Below are 25,089 nucleotides of genomic sequence, written 5' to 3'. Positions count from 1 at the left end.
CTCTCTCTCTCAAAAAACAAAACAAAACAACTTAAGAATGTTTAAAAAAAAAATTAAAACAAAAAAACTCCCAGAAAACTAGCAATAGGAGAACTTCATAAACTTAATACAGAACATCTGCAGAAACCCTACCGCTAATATTATTATTAATTATGAAACAGTATATACTTTCCCCTAAGATTGGGAACATGTATTTCCCCTCTCACCTTTCCTATTCACATCATACTAGAAGTTCTAACTAATGCAAAAATACAAGAAAAGGAAATAAAATATATAAATATTGTGAAGGAAGAAAGAAAACTGCAGATAGACTGTCTATGTAGAAAACCTCACAGAATTAACAACTAAAAAACCTGGAATGAACAAGAATTATAAAGTTGCAGGATACCAGGCTAATATATAAAAGTCAGTTTTTTTCTTATTTACCAGTAGTGAGCAACTGGAATTTGAATTTTAAAAATGCTATTTCTATTGGCACCAAAAAATTAAATAATTAAAGTATAAATCTAACAGTTGGTATAAGATCTACATGAGAAAATCTATAAAACTGTGATAAAAAAAGAATAAATGGAGAGATATTTCATGTTCATTGATAAGAAGACTCACTACCATTAATATGTCAGTTCTTCCCAACTTGATCTGTAGAGCCAGTGCAATTCCAATAAAAATCTCAGCAAGTTATTTTGTGGTTATCTACAAAGTATACAGTTTACACGTAAAGGCTGAGGACACAGGATAGCCAGCACAGTACTGAAGAACAAAGTTGGAGGACTGACATTGCTCAACTTAAAGAGTTACTATAAAGCTATAGTAATCCAGGTGGTGTGGTCTTGACCAGAAAAATAGATGTCAATGAAACAGAATAGAGAGCCCAGAAATAGACTTCTACAAATAGAGTCCAGTGATCTTTGATAAAGGAGCATAGACACTAATGGAAAAAGTGTGGTCTTTTTTTATTTTTTATTTTATGTTTATTTTCTTTTTGAGAGAGACAGAATATGAGCCAGGAGGGGCAGAGAGAGGGAGAGACACAGGATCCAACGCAGGCTCCAGGCTCTGAGCGGTCAGCACAGCGCTTGACACAGGGCTGGAACTCATGAACTGTGAGATCGTGACCTAAGCCACCCAGGCAGCCCTGGTCTTTGCTTTTAAAAAAAAAAATTTTTTTTTAGGATTTTATTTTTAAGTAATCTCTATACCCAACATGGGGCTCGAACTCATCATCCTGAGATTTAACAGTCACATACCCCACCAATTGAGCCAGCCAGGCCCCCCAAAATAATAGTCTTTTCAAAAAATGATGCTGGAACAACTGTCTGCCTACAAAACACACACACAAAAACCTAAATGCATACCTTTTACCAAAATTAACTTAAAATGTACCACAAACTTACATTTAAAATGCAAAATGTTAAAACTTCTAGAAGGTGACATAGGAGAAGTGCCTGGCTGGCTCAGTCAATACAGAATGCAACTCTTGATCTAGGCTTGTAAGTTCAAGCCCCATGCTGGACGTAGAGATTACTAAAAATAAAATCTTAAAAAAAAAACAAAAAAAAACCAACTGGAGATATAGCAGGTTACCACAGGGAAAAAAATCTAGGCGACCTTGGGTTTTGGTGATGACTTTTTTAAATTTTTTTTTTTCAACGTTTTTTATTTATTTTGGGGACAGAGAGAGACAGAGCATGAACGGGGGAGGGGCAGAGAGAGAGGGAGACACAGAATCGGAAACAGGCTCCAGGCTCTGAGCCATCAGCCCAGAGCCCGACGCGGGGCTCGAACTCACGGACCGTGAGATCGTGACCTGGCTGAAGTCGGACGCTCAACCGACTGCGCCACCCAGGCGCCCCAGTGATGACTTTTTTAGATACAAAAGTACAATCCATAAAAGAAAGGATAAACTGGACTTAATTAAGATTAAAAACTTCCCCAGGGTGCCTGGGTGGCTCAGAAAAGCATGTGACTCTTGATCTCAGGGTCATGAGTTTAAGCCCCGTCCCCCATGTTGGGTCTAGAGATCACTTAAATAAACAAAACTTTTTTAAAAGATTAGGGGTGGCTGAGTGGCTCAGTCGGTTAAGTGTCTGACTTGATGCCAGCTCAGGTCATGATCTCCCAATTTGTGAGTTCAAGCCCTGCATACAGCTCTGCACTGACAGTGCAGAGCCTGCTTGGGATTCTCTTTCTCTCTGTCTCTCTCTGTCTGTCTCTCTCTCTCTCTCTCTCTCTCTCTCTCTCTCTACCCCTTCCCTGATTTTGCTCTTTCTCTCAAAATTAAAAAAAAAATAAATAAAAGCTTTTCTGTGAAAGACACTAAGAAAATAGAAAGAAGCTATAGACTGGGAGAAAATATTTGCAAAAAACCCACCTATCTGATAAAGGATTATTATCTAAAATATAAAGAACTCCTAAAACTTAGGACAGTCTAATTAAAAGATGGCCAGAACACTTGGGGGCAGCTGGGTGGCTCTGTCGGTTAAGCATCTGACTCTTGGTTTTGGCTCAGGTCATGATCTTGCAGCTTGTGAGTTCGAGCCCTGCATTGGGCTCTGTGTTGATAGTGTGGAGTCTGCTTAAGATTCCCTCTCTCCCTTCCCCTCCCCCCTCCCTCCCTCCCTCTTTCTCCCTCTTTCTGTCTCTCTCCCTCTCCCCCCTCCCCCTCCCTGTCCCTCTCCTTCTCCCTCCCCCTCTCTCTCTGCTTGTCACCCACTTGTTCTGTCTCTCTCAAAACAGACATTAGGAAAAAAAAGATGGGCAAAAGACTTGAACACATACCTCACCAAAAAAGTTATAAAAAGGCAAATAAGTTATAAAAATGGCACATACAGACATACACACACACACACACACACACACACTCAATATAATAATATAACATTGGGAATTGTAAACTAAAACAATGAGATAACATTACACTACACTCCCATTAGAATGGCCCAAATCCAAAACACTGACAATGCCAAATGTCAATGAGGATGTGAAGAAACAAGAACTCTCATTCATTATTGCTGGTAGGAATGCAAAATGGTATAGATACAGTGGAAGACAATTTGGCAGTTTTTTTTTTCAAAACTCTATTAAAAATACTCCTGAAGTGCCTTGCTGGCTCAGTTGGTAGAACATGCAACTCTTTGATTTCATGGTTGTGAGTTCAAGCCCCATGTTGGGAGTGGAACCTACTTAACAAAAAGATATCCCTTACCATAAGATCCAGCAGTAGCACTTCTTAGTATTTACCCAGATGAGTTGAAAATTTATGTCAGTGCAAAAACTTTCACAAAGGTATTCATTGCAGTATTCTCCATAATTGCTGAAGCTTAGAAGCAACTAAGATGTCCCTCAGGTAAATGGAAAAATAAACTGCAGTACCACCAGACAATGAAATGTTACTCAGCAATAAAAAGAAGTGAGCTATCAATTCATAATGAGATGTGGTAGAACTTGAAATGCATATTACAAAGTGAAAAAAAGCCAACCTGTAAAGACTACATACTGCATGATTCCAACTCTAGCACATTCTGGAAAACACAAAACAATGGAGATAGTAAAGATCAATGGTTGCCAGAGGTATAGGAGTATAAGGAAGGGAAGCATAAATAGGGGGAACACAAGGAATATTCAGGGCTGTGAAACTATAATATATGATACTGCAGTGATGGACACATGGCGTTATGCATTTGTCGAAGCCTAAAGAACATACAACACAAAAAATGAACCCTAATATAAATTATGTACTTTACTTACTAACAATGTGTCAATATTTGCTCATTAATTGTAACAAAGATACCATCTTAATGTAATATGGTAGTGGGGGAAAACTGTAGTTAAGGGAGGGAGTATGTGGAACTCTGTATTGTCACCTCAATTTTTGTGTGAACTTAAAAGTGGTCTAAAAATAATCTCTTAACATACAGTGAGATACCACCTCACACTACAGTGGCTACAGTTTTAAAAGATACTGTGTTGTTGAGGATTTGGAGGTACTAGAATCCTCATACATTGCTGATGGGATTGTAAAATGGTGGAACTACTTTGGAAAACAGTTTGGCAGTTCTTTGGGATGGTAAACATAGAGTTACTGTATGACTCAGCAATTCTACTCCTAGGTATATACCTCAGAGAACTGAAAACATATGTCCACATAAACACCTGTACACAAATGTTCGTTCAGTATCATTCATAATAGCTGCAAATGGAAATAATCCAAACTGTCCATGAACAGATGAACTGGCAAACAAAATCTGGTCTATCCCACAATGGAATTTATTTAGCAACACAAAGAAGTGAAGGACAGATATATACTACAGTATGGATGAACTGTGAAAACATGCTAAGTGAAATTATTTAGTTACAAAAGACCACATGTTCTATGATTCTGTCCAGAATAGGCCAGTCCAAAGAAAAAAAAAAGTACATTGATGTGTTCTAAGAGGGGTGGGGAGCAATGTGGAGTGACTGTTAATATGTGTGAGATTACCTGTTGAGGTCATCAATGTGTTCTGAAATTAGTGGTGAAGATTGCAAAATTCTATAAACATAAAATCCTTTGAATTTTATACCTTAAAAGGGGTGAGCTTATGGTATAGCAAATTAGAACGAAATAAAGCTGTTCAAAAAAAGAAAGAAAACACCTCCAAACCTTCTAGCCTTTTAGGCACTTTTGTGGAATCATAAAACCAGCAACTGTTGCCAGGGGAAGAACAGATACAGAAGCCTGGTTTATTTCCTTAGGCCCCCATTCTCTCACTGATGCTACCTGGATCTAAGGCCTTCCCCTGAATGTTTATGTACTTGGTCCAGCTTTTCATTTGTAAGGTTTCCTCAGTATTCCTGGTCCACCACCTGAAGCATTGCAGGCAAGCTTTAAACTCATCATGGCTTTATTTAATATCTATATTTAGATTTATATTTCTAATCCAGCCATTCTCAAATTTTTGGTCTAAGGAACCTTTTACATTCTTCAAAATTCATGAGTTTTTGTTTATATGGTATATATCTATCAATAATTACCTTCTTCAGAGTGAAAACTGAGGAACTTTTATTTTTTTTAACTATTTTTTAAGTTTGTTTTATTTTTGAGAGAGAGAGAGGGAGACAGAGAATCCCAACAGGCTACATGCTCAGCACAGAGCCCCACATGGGCCTTGATCTCGTGAACCATGTGATCATGACCTGAGCTGAAATCGAGAGTCAGACACTTAACCGACTGAGCCACCAAGATGCCCCTCTTACTGTTATTTTAAATTAAATTTAAAAATACAAAACATTGAAGGCACCTGGGTGGCTCAGTCGGTTAAGTGACTCATTATTTAATTTAGAGCACTATGTTAATTATATCACTGTCAGCACAGAGACTGATTGGGATTCTCTCTCCCTTTCTCATTGCCCCTCTCCCCCTCAAAATAAATACATAAGCTTAAAAACCAGTAAGAAATACCGGCAAGGTTGTGGAGAAAAGGGAACACTTATGCACTGTTGGTGGGAATGTAAATTGATGCAGTCTCTATGGAAAACAGTATGGAGGTTCCTCAAAAAAATTAAAAATAGGACTACCATATGATTCAGTAATTCCTCTTCTGGGTATTTATCTGAAGAAAATGAAAACACTAACTTAAAGTGGTATATGCAGCATTATTTGCAGTAACCAAGATATGGAAACAACGTCATTATCCATTAGTGGATGAATAAAGAAATTGTGGTATATATGTCACCATGGAATATTACTTAGCCATTAAAAAAGAATGAAATCTTGGGGCAGCTGGGTAGCTCAGTTGGTTGAGCGTCCGACTTCGGCTCAGGTACCGATCTCACGGTTCGTGGGTTCAAGCCCCGCGTCGGGCTCTGTACTGATAGCTCAGAGCCTGGAGCCTACTTCAGATTCTTGTCGTTCCCCCTCCCACGCTTCCCCCACTCAGGCTCTGTCTCTCAAAAGTAAATAAAGATTTAAAAAAATTTTTTTTAGGGGCGCCTGGGTGGCTCGGTTGAGCAACTGACGTCAGCTCAGGTCTTGGTCTCATAGTTTGTGAGTTTGAGCCCTGCGTCGGGCTCTGCTGACAGCTCAGAGCCTGGAGCCTTCTTCGGATTCTGTGTCTCCCCCTCTCTGCCCCTCCCCTGCTCATGCTCTGTCTGTCTGTCTGTCTCTCTCTCAATAATAAATAAACGTTAAAAATTTTTTTTTTAAAGAATGAAATCTTGCCATTTGCAACAACATGGGTAGACCTTCAGGGCATTATGCTAAGTGAAATAAGTCAGAGGAAGAAAAATACCATATGACCTTATTTATATGTGTCATCTTAAAAAACAAAAAAATAAAATACCTAAGTTCATAGAGAGCAGATTGGTAGTTGCAGAGGTGGGGAGCAAGGAGAGTGGACAAAACGGTTGGAAAAAGTTGAAAGGTAGAAGTTATAAAATGATAAAAGTCAAAGAGATGTAAAGAACAGCATTATGACTATAGTTAATAAATATCACATGTTGTATATTTGAAAGTTGCTAACAGACTAGATCTTAAAAGTTCTCATCACAAGAAAAAAATTGTTTTATGTGGTGATGAATGTTAAGTAGATTGATTTTAGTGATGATTTTGCAGTATATATAAATATGAAATAATTACGTTGTACACCTGAAATGAATGTCCTGTATCAATTATATCATAAAAATAAGAAAAACTGTAAACTCAGTGTATTTTTGTTTTTATTTTACATATTTTTTAAGCAAGCATTATGCCCAACATGGGGCTAGAACCATAACCCTGAGTTCAAGAGTTGCATACTCTACTGACTGCGCCATACAGGTGCCCCAATAATATAACATTTTTTAAATGTTTATTCATTTTTGAGAGAGAATGAGCAGAGGAGGGGCAAAAAGAGAGGGGAACAGAGGATCCAAACTGAGCTCCACACTGACAGCTGCGAGCCTGATGTGGGGCTCCAACTCATGAACCATGATATGACCTGAGCAGAAGTTGGAGGCGCAACCAACTGAGTGACCCAGGCGCCCCAATAATATAACATTTTTAATTAAAGATAACTATTTCCAAAATGTTTAGTGAGAAGAGAGCCATTGCTTTGCATTTTTGCAAAAGCCTTTAATATTTGGGTTAACAAAATGCAAGTAAATATTCTTTTTTTTTTTTATGTTTGTTTTTGAGAGAGCACAGGGGAAGGGCACAGAGAGGGGGACAGAAGACCTGAATTAGGCTCTGTGCTGACAGCAGTGAGCCCAATGTGGGGCTTGAATTCACAGACAGAAAATCATTACCTGACCTGAAGTGGGACACTCAACCAACTGAGCCACCCAGGCACCCCGCAAGTAAATAATCTACATTTAATCTGTTGTGATGTCACATATCATTTACTCTGGAAAATTCTAGTATATATTTATGAGAGAATTACAGAGAAAATGGCAGATAGTGTAGTAGCAGCAGCAGCAACATATTTTTGACTTTATGGACTCCCTAGAATGTTTCAAGGACTTCTGAGTAGAGAAAGATGGGACCCCAGAGAACACACTAGCCTGTACTGTTCATCTGAACTCCTACTCTTATCTCCAACTACCTACTTGGCCTCTCTAGTTCAGTGTCTCAGGGGTCATTGAAACACCTAGTATGTGAGTCTGAATGCCAGTGTTTACTTCTGCTCAAGTGTGAAAATCAAAACCAAGCCACCTCAGCTTTATCACTCGTGATGAGTAATCAGCAGATATTCAGTTCATCAGTTATTTTGCCTGAGCTTAAGAAGCTGGAACTCAGCTCTGATCAACCCTTGTTGCTGCTGATGTGATTCTGGCTATGGCTAGGACTATGTAGGGCTAGAGTGTTCTTGACTAGTATTTGACTTTAGAGGGGGAAGAGCCAAGGTATTGCCATTGGAATGAAAAGTTGCAGGCAGCTGTAGAATATGTGGTATGGGTTCTTTCTGCTTTTCAGTTCCACCTTCACTTCTCTTTTCTTAGCAGAATTGGGAAGAGATTGGGGCAGAGTGCTAACTTGAGCAAGTGATTATTGTTTAGAGGGGTCTTCCAGATGTCAGCCTGTCCTTCCTGAACCCACAGTTGCCAGTAGCTTGCCTGGCCTCTTCTTACTTTTTTTTTTTCACATTTTTTTTAATTGAGTAAAATACATATAGCATAAAATTTACTGTCTTAACCATTTTTGAGTAACACAGTTCATTGGTTTTAAATACATTTATAATGTTGCGTAGTCATTACCACCACCATCTCCATAATTCTTTTCATCTTATAAAACTGAAACACTGCACACATTAATCTCCATTCTCCTCTTTCCCCAGCTCCTGAGCAACCACCATTCTATTCTTTTGATTTGACTAAGTACCTCACATAAGTGGAATCACGCAGTGTTTGTCTTTCTGTGACTGACTTATTTTACTTAATGTCCTGAAAGTTCATTCATGTTGTAGTATATTGCAGAATTTTCTCCCTTTTTAAGACTGAATAATATTCCATTGTATGTATGTATGAAGTTATGATTATCCATTCATTTGTCTATGGACGCTTGGGTTGCTTCCATGTTTTAGCTATTGTGAATAATGCTGCAGTGAACATGGATATACAAACATCTCTTTGAGAGCCTGCATTCAATCTTTAGGGTATATATCCAGAAATGGAATTGGTTGAACATATGGTAAGTCTTATTTTTAACTTTTTGAAGAACTACCATACTGTTCTCCACAGCAGCTATACCATTTTACAACCCCACCATAAGTGTGCAGCGGTTCCAGTGTCTCCACATCCTTGCCAATACTTGTTTTCTCTGTGTGTGTGTATATATTAGCCATCCTAATGGACATGAGGTGGTATGTTATTGTAGTTTTGGTTTACATTTCCCTTCAATTCTGTCATTTTCATATATATTGATGATCTGTTATCAACTGTATACATGTTTATAATTGTCATATCTTCTCACAGTTTTGGAACCTTTTATTAATATATAATGACCTTTGTCTCTTTTGTTTCCAATCTGAAAGTCTGTTTTGTCTGGTATTAGTATAGCCCTCCCTAGTTTCTTTTCATTACTAGTAACACAGAATATCATTTTTCATTATTTCTGTTTCGGTCTGTGTTTTGGATCTAAATTGAGTCTCTTGTAGACAGTATATAGTTGGATCATGTCTTTTTATCTATTCTGCCAATCTTGGGTTTTTTTACTGTAAAGTTTAATCCATATTAATAAGGGGAGAAATTCTGTCATTTTGCTATTTTTTTCTATATGCCTTATTCCTTTTTTTGTCTTACATTTACTGTATTACTGTCTTCTTTTGTGTTCAGTTCATTTTTTGTAGGGAAATGGTTAAATTCCTTTCTCATTTCCTTTTTCAAAATTGTGTAATTAACATACAATATATTAGTTCAAAGTGTACAACATAATGATTCAATAATTATTTTTTTTTTTAATGTTTATTCTGAGAGAGATTACACAAGCAGGTGAGGAACAGAGAGAGAGAAGGAGAGAGAGTCCCAAGCAGGCTCTGGGCTGTCAGTACAGAGCCTGATGTGGGGCTCAAACTCATGAACTGTGAGATCATGACCTGAGCCAAAATCAACAGTGTGCTTAACCGACTAAGCCACCCAAGAGCCCCTGATTCAACAATTCTGTACATTACTCAGTTCTCATCAAGATAAGTATACTCTTAATCGCTTTTTTCTATTTCACCCATCTTCCCCACCCACCTTCCCTCTGGCAACCAGCAGTGTGCTCTCTGTATTTAAGTGTCTGTTTTTTTGTTTGTCTCTTTTTTTTTCTTTTGTCCATTTATTAAATTCCACATATGAGTGAAATCATGTATTTGTCTTTCTCTGACTTGTTTTCACTTAGCATTATACTCTCTAGCTCCATACATGTTTTTGCAAATGGCAAAATATTCTTTTTTGTGACAGAATAATATTCCAGTGTGTGTGTTTGTGTGTGTGTGTGTGTGTGTGTGTGTGTGTGTGTGTGTGACACATCTTTGTTATCCATTCATCTGTTGATGGATACTTGGGCTGCTTCCCTGTCTTAACTATTGTAAATAATGCTGCTATAATCATAGGGGTGCATATGTCCCTTTGAATTAGTGTTTTGTATTCTTTGGGTAAATAGTAGTGCAATTGCTAGGAACCTCCATACAGTTTTCCACAGTGGCTGGACCAGTTTGCATTCCCACCGAACAGTGCACAAGTGTTCCTTTTTCTCCACCTCTTTGACAACACCTGTTTCTTGTGTTTTAGCCGTTAGGACAGGTGTGAGGTGATATTGTAGTTTTGAGTTGAATTTCCCTGATAGTAAGTGATGATGGACATCCTTTCATATGTTTCTTGGCCATCTGTATGTCTTCTTTGGAAAAAATGTCTATTCATATATTCTGCCCATTTTTTAATTGCATTATTTACTTTGGGGGGGTTGAGTTTTATAAGTTATTTATATATTTTGGATACTCTTTATTGGATATGTCATTTCCAGATATCCTCTACCATTCTGTAGGTTGCCTTTCATTGTTGATTATTTCCTTCACTGTGCAGAAGCTTTTTATTTTGATTAGTTCCAATGCTTTATTTTTGCTTTTGTTTCCCTTGCCTCAGGAGACATATCTAGAAGAATGTTGCTATGGCTGATGTCAGAGACATTACTGCCTTTGCTCTCTCTTTTTTCTAAGGACTTTGAAGTTTTCAGATCTCACATTGAGGTCTTTACTCCATTCCAAATTTATTTTTTATGTATGATTAAGACAGGTCTAGTATCTTTCTTTTGTATGTTGCTGTCCAGTTTTCCCAACACCATTTGTTAAAGAGACTGTCCTTTTCCTTTCCTGCTTTGTTGAAGATTAATTGGTCATATAGTTATGGGTTTATTTCTGGGTTTTCTATTATGTTCTATTGATATATGTGTCTTATATCTGTGCTAGTACTATACTGTTTTGATTACTGCTTTGTAATAGAACTTGAAGTCCAGAATTGTGTTGCCTCCAGCTTTGCTTTTCTTTTTCAAGGTTGCTTTGGTTGTTCAGGGTCTTCTGTGGTTCCATACAAATTTTAGGATTGTTTGCTCCAGCTCTGTGAAAAATGCTGCTGGTATTTTCATAGCAATTGCGTTAAATGTGTAGATTGCTTTGGGTAATATAGACGTTTTAACAATATTTGTTCTTCTAATCCATAAACATGGAATGTCTTTCCAGTTCCCTTCTATTACTGTATTACTGTCAATTTTTTCCTTGTCTGTTAATAGTTACTTTATATATTTAGGTGCTTTTTTGTTGGGTGGATAAATATTTATAATTGTTATGTCCTCTTGTTGGATTGTTGCCTTTATCATTATGTAGTGTCCTCCTTTGTCTATTTTGTCTAATACAGATATTACTTCCCTGGCTTTTTTTTCACTTCTATTTCATGATAAATGTTTCTCCATCCATTTGTGGGGGTTATTTTGTAACGTTTATTTATTTTGAGAGAGAGAGAGAATGCAAGGAGGGGAGGGGCACAGAGAGAGAGAGAGAGAGAGAGAGAGAGAATTCCAAGCAGGCTCTGTGCTGTCAGCATGGAGGCCGACATGGGGCTCAGTCCCATAAAACATGAGATCCATGACCTGAGCTGAAACCAAGTGTTGGACACTTAACTGACTGAGCCACCCATGCAACCCTCCATCCCTTCATTTTCAATCTTTATGTGTCTTTATATCTGAAGTGATTTCTCTTGTAGGCAGCCTATAGATGGATCTTGCTTTTTTATCCATTCAATAACCCTCTGTCTTTTTATTAGAGCATTTAGTCCATTTAAATTTAAATTAATTATTGATAGGTATGTATTTATTAACATTTGTTGTTTTATGGTTGTTTTTATAGTTCTTCTCTATTCCTTTCTTCTCTTGCTCTTTTGCCTTGTGGTTTGATGGCCTTCTTCAGTGAACTGCCTGTATTCCATTTCCTTTATTTTTTGTGTATCTGTTACAGGTTTTTGATGTGTGGTTACCCTTAGGTTCATGTATAACATCTTATGGGTCACTTCAGTTTGAACCCATTCTAAAAGCACCAAATTTTTATTTCCCCACCTCATGGTGTATGTATATGATGTTCTACTTTATATCCTTTTATTTTGTGATTCCCTTGACTGATTTTTATAGATAGAATTTATTTTACTGCTTTTGTGATCCTTATTTTCTTCTATAATGGCCTTTTTTCACTCAAATAATATCCTGTAATGTTCTTGTAAGGGTGATTTAATGGTGATGAACTTCTTTAAGTTTTGTTTGGCATACTCTTTATCTCTCCTTCTATTCTGAATTAATAACCTTGCTAGGTAGAGTATTCGTAGATGCAGATTTTGTACTTTCATTACTTTGAATATATCATGCCATTCCCTTCTGCCTTGCAAAGTTTCTGCTGAAAAATCAGCTGATAGATAGGCTTTTGAGGTTCCCCTTATATGTAACTGTTTTCTTTTCTCTTCTTTTTTTTTTCTTTTTCTTTTTTTCTTCTTTTACTTTATTTTATCTTATCTTGTTTTGTTTTGTTTTGTTTTGTTTTAGAGAGCACATGAGTGGGGAAAAGGAGCAGAGGGAGAGGGAGAGAATCTTAACTAGGCTCCACTGTCAGTGTGGAGCCTGATGTGAGGCTTAACCTCACATCCCTGGGATCGTGACCTAAGCTGAAATCAAGAATTGGACACTCAACCAATTGAGCCACCCAGGCGTCCTTCTTGTTGCTTTTAAAATTCTCTCTTTAGGGACACCTGGGTGGCTTGGTTGGTTGAGTGTCCGACTTCGGCTCAGGTCATGATCTCACAGTTTGTGGGTTCGAGCCCCGCATCAGGCTCTGTGCTGACAGCACGGAGCCTGGAGCCTGCTTCGGATTCTGTGTCTCCCTCTCTCTCTGCCCCTCCCCCACTCATCCTCTATCTGTCTCTCTCAAAAATAAGACATTAAAAAAATTTCTTTTAATAAAATAAAATTCTCTTTACCACTGCTTTTTGCCATTTCAATTATTATGTGTCTTGGTGTGGACCTCCTTGGGTTAATTTTGTTGGGGACTATCATTTCCTTTTGTGTATATGTTCAATAGCTATTTTGTATGAGGTTACTGTGAGGATTACATTTAATATCCTGAAGTTAAGACACTCTAATTTGGGGGTGCCTGGGTGGCGCAGTCGGTTAAGCGTCCGACTTCAGCCAGGTCACGATCTCGCGGTCCGGGAGTTCGAGCCCCGCATCAGGCTCTGGGCTGATGGCTCAGAGCCTGGAGCCTGTTTCCGATTCTGTGTCTCCCTCTCTCTCTGCCCCTCCCCCGTTCATGCTCTGTCTCTCTCTGTCCCAAAAATAAATAAACATTGAAAAAAAAAATTAAAAAAAAAACACTCTAATTTGAATGTATAGTAGTTTAACTTCAGTAACATATAGAAACGTTGCTCCTTTACAGGTCTATCTCTACCTCTTTAGATATTGATGTCATAAAATTATATACCTTTATATATTTTGTGCCTTCATATATAGACTGATAATCCTTTTAAATACATTTGTCTTTAAATTTTGTAAAAAGACAAGATTTGGAGTTATAAACCAAAGTTAAATAATACTCGGTCTTAGACTAATGCGCTTTTTTTTCTTTAAATTTACTTGAGTCATAAATCATATAGAAAATTTTTAAATGTAGTACAAACCACTGTTACGATAATACAATGATATGTCACCTTTATTGAAATCTTTATTTCTCTCTATGGCTACACATTACTGTCGAGTCATCTTTTATTTCATCCTACAGGACTCCCTTGACCATTTCTTGCATGGCATGTCTCTTTGCAAGAAACTCTCTGAACTTTTATCTGGGAATGTCTTAATTTCTTTCTTATTTTTGACAAAGAAATAGTTTGCTGGTATAAGTTTTGAGTGGCGGTTTTTCTCTTTTAGCACTTTGATAATCAACCCACTACATTCTGGTCTCCAGAGTTTCTGATGGGCAGTCTGCTGATAATCTTTTCTGCGTGCAATGATTTTCTTCTATCTTGTTTTCATGATTTCTTTTATCTTCTGCTTTTGAAAATTTAATTGTGTGTACCAGTGTGGTTCTCTTTGAATTCATATCACTTGGAGTTCATTGAGCTTGACTCTTTATATTCATGTGTTTGATCAGATTTAGGAAGTTTTCAGCCATTATTTCTTCAGATATTCTCTCTACCCCTTTTCTCTTTTCTTCATGGGAGTCCCAAGATGCAAATATTGGTCTGCTAGATTGTGTCCTCCAAGTCCTTTAGGCACTGTTCTCTTTTCTTCAGTCTTTTTTATTTGTGAACAGTGATTTCCATTATACAGTCTTCAGTTTGCTGGTTCGTTCTTCTACCTGCTCAGATCTGTATTTGAATCCATCCAGTGAAGTTGCAGTTATGGTACTTTTCAGCTCTGGTAGTTATTTTTGTTTACTTTTTAGGTTTTCTCTTAATTATTAATACTTCACTTTTTCCAAACATTGTTTACTTTGCCCACATGCCCTTTGGTTCTTTGAGCATCTTTAAGACCATAGTTTTTTAGTTTTGTTTTTACTATTTTAATGTTTATTTTTGAGAGAGACAGAGACAGTGTGTGAGCAGGGGAGGAGCAGAGAGAGAGGGAGACATAGAATTCAAAGCAGGCTCCAGGCTTTGAGCTGTCAGCACAGAGCCCAATGCAGGTCTTGAACTCACAAATCATGAGATCATGACCTGAGCCAAAGTCAGACACTTAATTGACTGAGCCACCTAGGCACCCCTTTAAGACCATTGTTTTAAGGTCTTTGGTCAGTGTAACTGCCATGAGGTTTTCATCACTGACATTTCTATTGATTTAATGTTTTCCTTTGGTCCATACTTCCCTGTTTCTTTCTTTGCCCTATGACTTTTGTTGCAAACTAGACATTTGAATCTAATAATGTGGTAACTTTGGAAATCAGATTGGCCCCCTTCTTCAGGCCTTTGCTCTGTTTGTTACTTTTTATTTCTTGTCTGGTGTAGGTTATGATTGTGCTGGAACTTAAGGTCTTTCAGTGTTTTGAGCTTTTATCTGAGCATGCATTGTCACTTTCTGATTTTTGACATTTATGCAGTTGTTTTTGAATGTTCCAGTCTTTAATGTCTGACTTCCAAAAAAGGATAAAGAGAAAAATGAAGGGTCAGGGGAGGATGGCACTTGCCCATTAAATACCCTGGAAGTCACTTCAGCTGGAGAGTTAGCTGCCAGCCTCTTTGTCTGCACTTCTGTGATCAGAAGCAGCACTCAGAGAACAGATCCCAGTGTTTGTAGGACAGGGCCCTGCAGTGTGGGTGAGCATAGGTATAGGACAGCTTTTGTACCAAGAGTGGAAATTAACCGCAGTTCACTGTCCACATCTTCCCTGGGAAATTGCAAGCCTTCAACAAACTCCAGAGTTCCAAAATTATTCACATCAGACAGATTCTGCTAGTACATTTGTTATCTAGGTGGGGAGAGAATGTCCTTTTCTTCCTCCTCTGCCATCTCCCCAGAATCCTGTCAGTCTTGTCTGTTCTTGGTAAAATTTCTGCAACCTTAGGCCGCCTCTTCCTGCTACCCACGTTCACTCTTGTCATTTGTCTCATGGATGCTTCAGAAATTCACTGCTCCTTTTTGAAGGCTCCTCTCTGTTCAAGTTCATCGAGGCTTTCTTGCTTCCACTGGTCTTTGATAGTCCCATATGTAAGTGTGATTTTTATATTATTTTGATTTTTGTGGTGTTACCATAAGAGTGAAGGGTTTCAGTGTTCTCATTTGACATCCTCAACTGGAAGTGATCTGGTCCTAATACTCATTCTTAATCATCTTTGATCTGTTTTGTAGATGGTTGCCAGAGTAGTTTTCAAATGTATGACTGATAATATAGTGGTCTCTAGTTGTTTTCTTACCCCTTGTCCAGCCACAATCTAGGCCTTTGCTTGTGTTATGCCTGGAAACCTTTTACCCTTCTTTGCTGCCTGAATTATCTGCTGATTCTTTCATTACACCTTTTCCTGAGGCATAATGTTGACTTTTCCTTGCAGACAACAAATGTTATCTTTATTATGTTATTTGTAATTTATTGCAAACATTTACTTTATGTGTCTGTCTCTCCAGTTCTAATTTGAGTTCCATGAACATTTGGATTGTATCAAAGTAATTTTTTAATTTTGTGAGACTAACACAATTGCTTGTATGTAGTGGCATTAAGTGTTTATTTTATGAACGAATGGAGCCATGCCTAAAAGAACATCTCAAACTTTCAGCAGACATTTATTTTCTACTTGATCCTTGCCATCGTACTCAGTGCTAGCAATACAAGTCAAACAGGCACAGTCCTGCTTTCAAGGTACTCATTAATTTATTAATTTATTTACTCTTGTACTGAAGTGGTTTAATAATACACATTTAACATTTATGTTTCAATATTGTGATTTGTCTTATATCCTGACCCTTGTCTAGACCCTAATCTTAACCATTTATGAAATAAAAGAGTATGGATTAGATGACCTAGAAGAGTTACCATTGTTGACTATTACTAGATTTTTAAGCTCCTTGATAACAGGAATCATCTTTCACTTCTACTGGCAGCTTATATTATAAGGCCAAGTATAGTATCTCACACTGAGTGGTTGCTTAGCAAATTTTAAAGAAAGAGGTGATGTCAGTGAATACTTCAGATGAATTTGATTCTATTTTTCACTCCATTTATCTCGTTATGTTACTTCTCGATGCTTTGGAATATCTGTATTTCCTTAATCTAGTGCATTCTGAACAACTTTTAAAAATATATGCAGTTGGCTGTTGAACAATGCAAGGGCTAGGAGTACTTACCCCCCATGCAGTCAAAAAACTGTATACCTTTAGACTTCTCAAAAAAGTAACTACTAATAGCCTGCTGTTGACCAGAAGCCTTACCAATAACATAAACAGTAGATGAAACACATATTTTATATGCTAAAGGCATTATATGCTGCATTCTTACAATAAAATAAGAGAAAAAAATATTAAGAAAATCATACAGAAGAGAAAATGCATTTACAGTAATGTACTATATTGAAAAAATTCACATATAAGTGGACCCACACAGTTCAAGCTCATGTTGTTCAAGAGTCAACTGTGTATATTTTTTACTTTATCCCCCTTAACAACTCTGACAAGAAGATAAGGTGGTGGTTTATCTCCATTTTTCAACTGAGGAAACTGTTCTGAGATCATAGCCAAGGAACAGCAGAATCATACTCAGTCCCAGGTCTCCTGACCCCAGATCCATTGGACTGCTACTCTGTTTCCTTCTCTGAAATGATGGTTTCCTCCTGATCTAAGTACCCCTGGTATCTACCTTTTAACATAGTGTATCAGTAAGGGGTCTTTGAGAAGTCATAGAAATGTGTTAGCTTTAGCAAAGTGAGAATTAATTGGTAAAATCATGGAGAGTCTCAGATGATTGGTGAGAAGGCTTAACATCAAACTGGGAAATGGACAGGAGTCAGGGTAGCTCCTGGAGTTCCAGACGCAGGGACCTAAAGAGACACCACCACAGAGGGACCATACTCCAAGTGATTTTCATTATCTGCTCAAGATTCAAAGCAAGCAGGCGCATTATGTTGGCATAACTTGGGTCATCTTTATGTCCTTTGATTAGTGCAGTGGTCCTCAGCTGGTGGCAGTTATGTCCTCCCAGTGGGCAATGTCTAGAGGCATTTTTAGTGGGGGGCGATTGCTACTGGCATCTAGTGGGTAGAGGTCAGGAATACTTCTAAACATTGTCAGCCCCCCAAAACAGAATAATCTAGCTCCATAGATCATGAGTGTTGAGATATCCTGGATTAGGGGAAGGCACCTCAATTAATAGTCCCAGCAGACTTATCCTGTTGGGGGGAGAAGGAAACTAAGCGTTCTTACCAAAAATGATAGAATAGATTCTGGACAGCCAAAGACAACACAAAAACAGAAAAGTCATACAAACAAGAGCAATAATTACAGTTGGGACTGTGAGGTGAATTACACATTTGTAAATGTAATACTTGAGGTGTCTCAAAAAAAGGCACATTTATAAAAATATTAGAAATTCTGAGCTTTAACTTCAGCAAGATTCTAGGGGATTATTTTTAAAAAGGATTCTTTGAGGGGCGTCTAGTTGGCTCAAGTCGTTTGAGGTTCTGACTCTTGATTTCAGCTCAGGTCATGATCTCACGGTTCATGGGATCGAGCCCTGCATTGGGCTCCGTGCTGACAGCCTAGAGCCTGCTTGGAATTCTTTCTCTCCTTCTCTCTGCCCCTTTGCCACTTGCATGTGCACGCTCTTTCTCTCTCTCTTTCTTTCTCTCAAAATACATAATAAACATTTTTTTAAAAAGGGTTCTTTGGGGGCACCTGGGTGGCTCAGTCAATTAAGTGTCTGACTCTTGATTTCAGTTCAGGTCATGATCTTATGGTTGTGAGATCAAGCCCTGTGTCCAGCTCTGCACTGTAAGCGCAGATTTTTGGGATACTCTTTCTCCCTTTTTCTGACTCTTCCCCACTTTTTCTCTCTCTCAAAAATAAACATTTAAAAAATTTTTGTTTAATGTTTATTTATTTTTGAGAGAGACAGAGTGTGAGCAGGGGAGGGCCAGAGGGAGATGGAGACACAAAATCTGAAGCTGTCAGCACAGAGCCTGACACGGGGCTGGAACCCACTAGCTGTGAGATCATGACCTGAACCAAAGTTGGACACTTAACAACTGAGCCACCCAGGTGCCCCAAATAACCATTTTTTTAAAAATAAAGGATGCTTGGGGCACCTGGGTGTTTCAGTAGGTTAAGCATCCAACTTTGGCTCGGTCATGATCTCATGGTTTGTGAGTTTGAGCCCTAGGTCAGGCTTTCTGCTGTCAACACAGAGTCCACTTTGGATCCTTTGTCCCCCTCTTTCTTTGCCCCTCTCCCACTCAACACTCTTTCTTCCTCTCTCTCTCTCTCTGTCTCTCAAAAATAAATAGAACATTTTTAAAAAATAGGATTCTTTGAATTGAAACTTAAAAAGAATAAATGTATAAAGAATGTATAGTGTATATATATTTAATTCAGTAATAATTTAGGTTTCTGAGGGGAATTGTGAATAACCTATACGACTTGATTAGAATCAAACTACCACTTACGGACTGTGGACTAAACTAAAGCACTTTTCAGGGAACTTCTAGTTTAAAGTTAGAACAGCTTAGGGGCACCTAGGTGGTTCAATCGGTTAAGCATCTGACTCTTGATTTCAGCTCAGATCATGATTTCATGGTTGTGAAATAGAATCATGTGTCAGGCTCAGGGTTGGGTGTGGAGCCTACTTAAGATTCTCTCTCCCCCTCTCCCTCTGCACTTCCCCTGCCTGTGTACATGAGCATTCATATTCTCTCTCTCTCTCTCTCTCTCTCTCTCTCTCTCTCTCTCTCCCTCTCCCTCCCCCGCCCCCAAAGAACAGCTTATTCTCTTGAACTATTGAAATCAAACACAGCTAGAACACAATTATATACTCTAAATGGGAAAAGCATTATTCTTCATACTGATTGAATCCAGCATCCAAATTTGATTTGGATCCATGGATAATTTACCATAACTGTATGCTAATTTTAATTATTTAGTAAAAATGTTTCACATTATACCTGATTGTAGGATAATATTTTGTAAGGGATCCTTTCACTTGTTAGCAACTTTAGATGTTGCTTGTACATAAAAATGTGAAGAAGATGGATCTGTGGGTTGTGCAGTCCTATGTTAGAATTTCTCTAACACTTACCTTGTTCTTTGCCTAAATGGTAATTCATATGAAATACAAGTCAAAGGAAGGTTGATTCATCCCATAATTTTCCTACCATTTCTTTCAACTTTGTTCATATTTTTTGAGTATGGGCCTTATGTATGTGACTCATCACTGGCTTATTTTACTTTCATAGTTTATAACACTTTTGCTGTACCAGGTCTGTTTTACTACCCTGAGGAAGTCTAGAAATGACTAGAAGCTTTTCCTCCCTTCCCTTCTGACATGGTGGCTTTGGGCCCAGCTGTCAGAGGGACCTACTGCCAGATTGCCAAGCTGTGTGCTGAGTGAGCTTCATACTGCCTGCGGTCATCAACCCCAGACTCCATAGTTCACCTCAGGAGGGTGTCGTTTCAGGTGAACCACTGTCTCCCAGAGAAGATTGTGGTATACCGTGACGGAGTGTCTGATGGCCAACTAAAGACAGTTGCCAACTATGAGATTCCTCAGCTACAGAAGTGTTTTGAAGCTTTTGAGAATTATCAGCCCAAGATGGTAGTATTTGTAGTTCAGAAGAAAATCAGTACCAATTTGTACCTGGCTGCTACTGAGCACTTTGTGACTCCCTCCCCTGGGACTGTGGTAGATCATACCATAACAAGCTGTGAGTGGTAAGTGGGGAAAACATTATATTTCAGCAAGAATAGGTTGGAGGGGTTATTTGTTCCTTGGGTATTGGAATGGGGAGGTTGACTAGAGAGATGTGGAATGGAATCCTCAGAGATTTTATGGTCATAAAGTATTTTCAAAACAACTGAAGAACAAACCAACAATAAATCTTTTACCTCTTAAGTATAAAATATTGAACGCACATTCTTTTCCTAAGATTATGTATACTTTTAACTTCCTGCACACAGATTTGGTAGTTTCTGCTACCATTCCCTTTTTTTTTTTTTTTTAAACAATTTTAAGTAATTTTATACTCAACGTGGGACTCAAACTTACAACTCTGAGATGAAGAGTCACACACTATTAACTGAGCCAATCAGTTACCCCTCTAATACCATATACTGTTGAGTCCAGATTCTTGAGCTGTAATATGGTTTGGTCTGTGTGTATCCTTGATCCAGTCATTTGACCTCTCTGAGCCTTAGGTGAAGGAGGCAAAATGATCACCAAGATCTTTTTCAGCTCTCTTTGGCCAAATCTGACCATATCATTCCTTTGTACTTTTTCCTTCCTAGGGTGGACTTCTACCTTCTTGCCCATCACGTACGGCAGGGTTGTGGCATTCCTACCCATTATGTCTGTGTTCTCAACACTGCAAACCTGAGTCCTGATCACATGCAGAGGTGAGCTGACCAATAACTTACTCTTTCTCATAATTAATCGTGGCCAACTAGCTAAGATGTGGTCACTGCCACCTGACTGGAATATTTACCCTTTAATTTTTTTCATGTCTTTCATAATGGTATTTTTTTTGAAGAGTGATTAGTAATTCCTGTGCACTTTAAAATTACTTGAAGAGCTTAAAACAAAACATTGGTAAAGCTGATGCCCAGGCTTTACCCCAAGCATTCTTAGGCATTCATATTTTAAGAACTGCTCTGAGGGCGCCTGGGTGGCTCAGTCGGTTAAGCGGCCGACTTCGGCTCAGGTCATGATCTCACGGTCCGTGAGTTCGAGCCCCGCGTCGGGCTCTGTGCTGACAGCTCAGAGCCTGGAGCCTGTTTCAGATTCTGTGTCTCCCTCTCTCTGACCCTCTCACATTCATGCTCTGTCTCTCTCTGTCTCAAAAATAAATAAACGTTAAAAAAAATTAAAAAAAAAAAAAAGAACTGCTCTGGGGGTGCTTGGGTGGCTCAGCTGGTTAAGAGTCTGAATTTTGATTTCTGCTTAGGTCACGATCTCATAGTTCATGAAATCAAGCCCCACATCCACTCTGTGCTGACAGCAGGGAGGCTGCTTGGGATTCTCTCTCTTTGGCCCTCCTCTGCTCACTTGCGTGTGCTTGACACATTCTTTCTCTCTCTCTCAAAATAGATAAACATTTTTAAAATTTTGTTTATTTTACTTAAAACAATTTTTCAATTTTTTAATGTTTATTTATTTTTAAGAGAGAGAGAGACAGAGTGTAGGGGCGGGGGGAGGAAGAGAGAGAGAGGGAGACACAGAATCCAAAGCAGGCTGTGGGCTCTGAGCTGTCAGCACAGAGCCCAATGTGGAGCTCAAACCCATGAGTTGTGAGATCATGGCCTGAGCTGAAGTCAGATGCTCCACTGACTGAGCCATCCAGGTGCCCCTTATTTATTTATTTTTGAGAAAGTATGAGCTGGGGAGAGGCAGAGAGAGGAGAGAGAGAGCATCCCAAGCAGGCTTGCACTGTCAGAGCAGAGCCTGACACGGGGCTCAAACCCATGAATCAAAGTCAGAAGCTCAACCAACTGAGCCACCCAAGTGCCCCAAACATTTTTTTAAAAAATAATTCTTTTAAGAAAAGAAACTACTCTGGATAATTACAACACACAGCCAGTTTTGAGACCCAATGTCATCGGGCTCAGATTATTTCAGTACTTTGCTGGGGTACTTAACGCATTCTTCAGCCTATTCTTGAGGCAAAAAAAAAAAAAAAAAAAAAATTCTGTTGTTTTCCTTGTTTCAGTCTAAAAATGAGGGTACCTAAAGTGAGGGAATTTACCCATGTCCTCTTACTTACAAATAGAAATGAAATGAAATAATTCCACTTAAAAGTAATGATTCCCAAAAGTTGCATCATGTATTTCTTAGTTCCCCAGTTTTCTGGAAAGCATGCTGTGTGTCATACACCCATTAGTACCTAATCATGTCCCAAAATTAAAGGTGGAGAGTGATTTGGATCCTATTTTCTTCTTGGCCTACAGGTTGACTTTCAAGCTGTGCCACATGTACTGGAACTGGCCTGGCACCATCAGAGTCCCAGCTCCCTGCAAGTATGCCCACAAGCTAGCTTTTCTGTCAGGACAGATCTTGCATCATGAACCAGCCATCCAGCTGTGCGAAAACCTGTTCTTCCTGTGACTGGGCAACCAGGATATGGGTGCTTAGGGAGATTAGACTTCTGAACTCAGCTGCAACTCAGGCAGGATCAAGAGGGACCCAGGGGGTTTTTGTGTTGGTGGTGGGTTGTTGTGTGTGTGTGTGGTTTTTTTTTACTAACCTGGTAGAATAAGATTTCTTTTTTCTTTTTTTTCTCTTTTATACCTGATATCACCAAGAAGTAAGTTCCATTTCTAAATATCAGCTGGAAATTTCCTTGTTGCCTTTGTAGAGCAAGTGGTGGCAGTACAGGTCCTGTATATATGGAGGGGGTGAATACAAGGGAACCTCTAAAAGCCCCCATAGCCAACATGAGCTGTGGAAACCTGCAGAAACAGCATTTACACCTTGTAAATTATGCTTACTAAGCACTTCCTATTTCTGTGCCAGAGGTGATAATGAATGAAGTCATTCCAAGTTTCTTGAAGTAGAGAGTTACTTTATTTGGGCAACTGAGAAAGGTAGTAAAAACACCTGTGAGGCAAAGTTTTTCTAGATATTGTGATTGCTGGTAAGTGTGAAAGGCACATAATAAAACCAGCTGGCGGCATAGTCAAGTCCTACTGACCTAATCTTGTCTGGGAATTGAGTTTATGACACCTGTGCCTTGAGTTGGCTTTGAAGCTTTGAAAGGGGCATTTAGCCATTCCTTGGCCTCCTGAGAAAGGCCAGATGAAGTTTTTTTCTGTATATTTTAGTTGCTTTACAGTGTACCATGTTGATTTCTTCCTACACCACCTCCCCTGCCCACCCCCCCCCCCCCACACACACACATTGGCTCTTTGTTATTGATCTTTAATAAAGTTTCAGCTTTTAAATTAAGAATCAGAACACGGTGAAATTCAGCAGCTAGGAAGATTCATGATGGAGTGAGTCTTTCTTAAACCTTTTTCCTGGATGTGTGGCCTTCTCTTCGTTGATGTGTTTGTAAATGGAATCACTCATTTCCCTTGCTCAATAACCTATTCCTGGCTGTTGGCTCATATTGTTAGGAATTTTTCTGAATCCAGCTTAAGGTTTCCAAAAGTCAGCTTTGGAAAACATGACACTCCTGCCAGAGTCCAGACATTTCAGCTTAGAAAATTGTCAATATGCCTGTGGGGTTTTTTTGTGTTTATTTTTCCGTTTTAAAATCCTCTGACCCCTTCAGGGTTAATTCAGTTTTAACTTGCTTTAACTGGTTTTAAACGCCAATTTTATTTACCCATTTCAAATTTGTATTTATTTATTTATTTTTGGGTGTGATGGCAGGGAGGGGACAAAGCAGAAACTCCCATTTTATATAATAGTGTCTGAGAAGAGAAACTTTAGCTTAAAACTCCTTAGAAGAATAAAAGCAAGCAAGTTTTCAGTTTGTTGCAGTGCCCCACAGAGGTTGAGGAACTTTGAATGAGTGTTGCTAGTCCTGAAGTTCACTCCTAGTTTCATTTAGAGTGTGGGACATAGGGCAAGGCTAAAGCCTGGAATTTAAAACCCACTGAATCAAACAAATATGGACCACTGGTCTCCATCTCAACAGATCAGCTTTCTGATTCTCTGTGGAAGCATTTTGAATTTCTCTTTTGAAGTTGGATTTCCTAATACTCATTTTCTCTTATATAATCAGAAAAGACAAATGCTTGAATATAATACAAAATTTCTTCACTTTTTATTCCTGTTCTCTTGCCTTTTTTTTCAGTCTTAATGTGCAATGATTGGGCTGTGGGTGGAAAATAAATAAAAACAAATTTGTATAAACATGTAGTTGTGTTTGAAATAGTGCTGTTGATATATTGATATAGTTCTTTTCCTTTGTAGAGCTGTATAGCATTTGTTAGAATTACTGATTTATTACTCAGCAAGCAAGGTGCAGCTTCAGTAATATTAGGTAATTTCACTGTGATCTGGTAGTAAGATTTCTTGGAAAATAAGACTAATAGTCTTACTTCTGGGACAATTGAGGGGTGTGTGTGTATGTGTTGTTTTTCAAATCTGTTTTCCCATCAGACAGTTTCTATCAGCCTATGTGAAAGCTCCAAGAGTGGCCTCTTCTCTCCCCTTATTCTAATGCTTGCCCTTCTTTCCATATACTTTACAGTGTGTCTTTACCCCCTTAAAAATACCTTCCCAAAGCACCCTGGTTGCTTGCTTCACTACTATGTCTCTTTCAGTTTATTTAGAAACTCCATTCTGAAATGGTGCAGTGCTTCTTGAACTCATTCTCAAGAGAACCAATTTTTTAAAAAGTAGGCTCTTTGCCCAACATGGGACTTGAACTCATGACCCCAGATCAAGAGTCACATGCTCTACAGACTGAACCATCTAGCCACCCCTAGAC

At 38.6% G+C, this 25,089-nt stretch overlaps 1 protein-coding gene across 5 annotated transcripts in view; it reads left to right on the top strand.

Annotated features, from left to right (window-relative positions):
• The window catches only part of PIWIL2 (piwi like RNA-mediated gene silencing 2), a 75,766-nt gene extending 51,291 nt beyond the window's left edge, over nucleotides 1-24,475 (top strand). For all 5 annotated transcript variants that reach the window (XM_047857586.1, XM_047857585.1, XM_047857582.1 and 2 more), the window contains 3 exons: nucleotides 20,115-20,368; nucleotides 20,942-21,049; nucleotides 22,598-24,475. In XM_047857586.1, coding sequence (XP_047713542.1) covers nucleotides 20,115-20,368; nucleotides 20,942-21,049; nucleotides 22,598-22,754 — 519 coding nt within the window. In that variant the 3' untranslated portion in view covers nucleotides 22,755-24,475. The remainder of the gene's footprint in view (nucleotides 1-20,114; nucleotides 20,369-20,941; nucleotides 21,050-22,597) is intronic.
• Nucleotides 24,476-25,089: the final 614 nt, after the last annotated feature.

The sequence above is a fragment of the Prionailurus viverrinus genome, chromosome B1 (genome assembly GCF_022837055.1).
Source record: "Prionailurus viverrinus isolate Anna chromosome B1, UM_Priviv_1.0, whole genome shotgun sequence".
Taxonomy (NCBI): Eukaryota; Metazoa; Chordata; class Mammalia; order Carnivora; family Felidae; genus Prionailurus; species Prionailurus viverrinus.
This window is presented reverse-complemented; position numbering and strand designations above follow the sequence as displayed.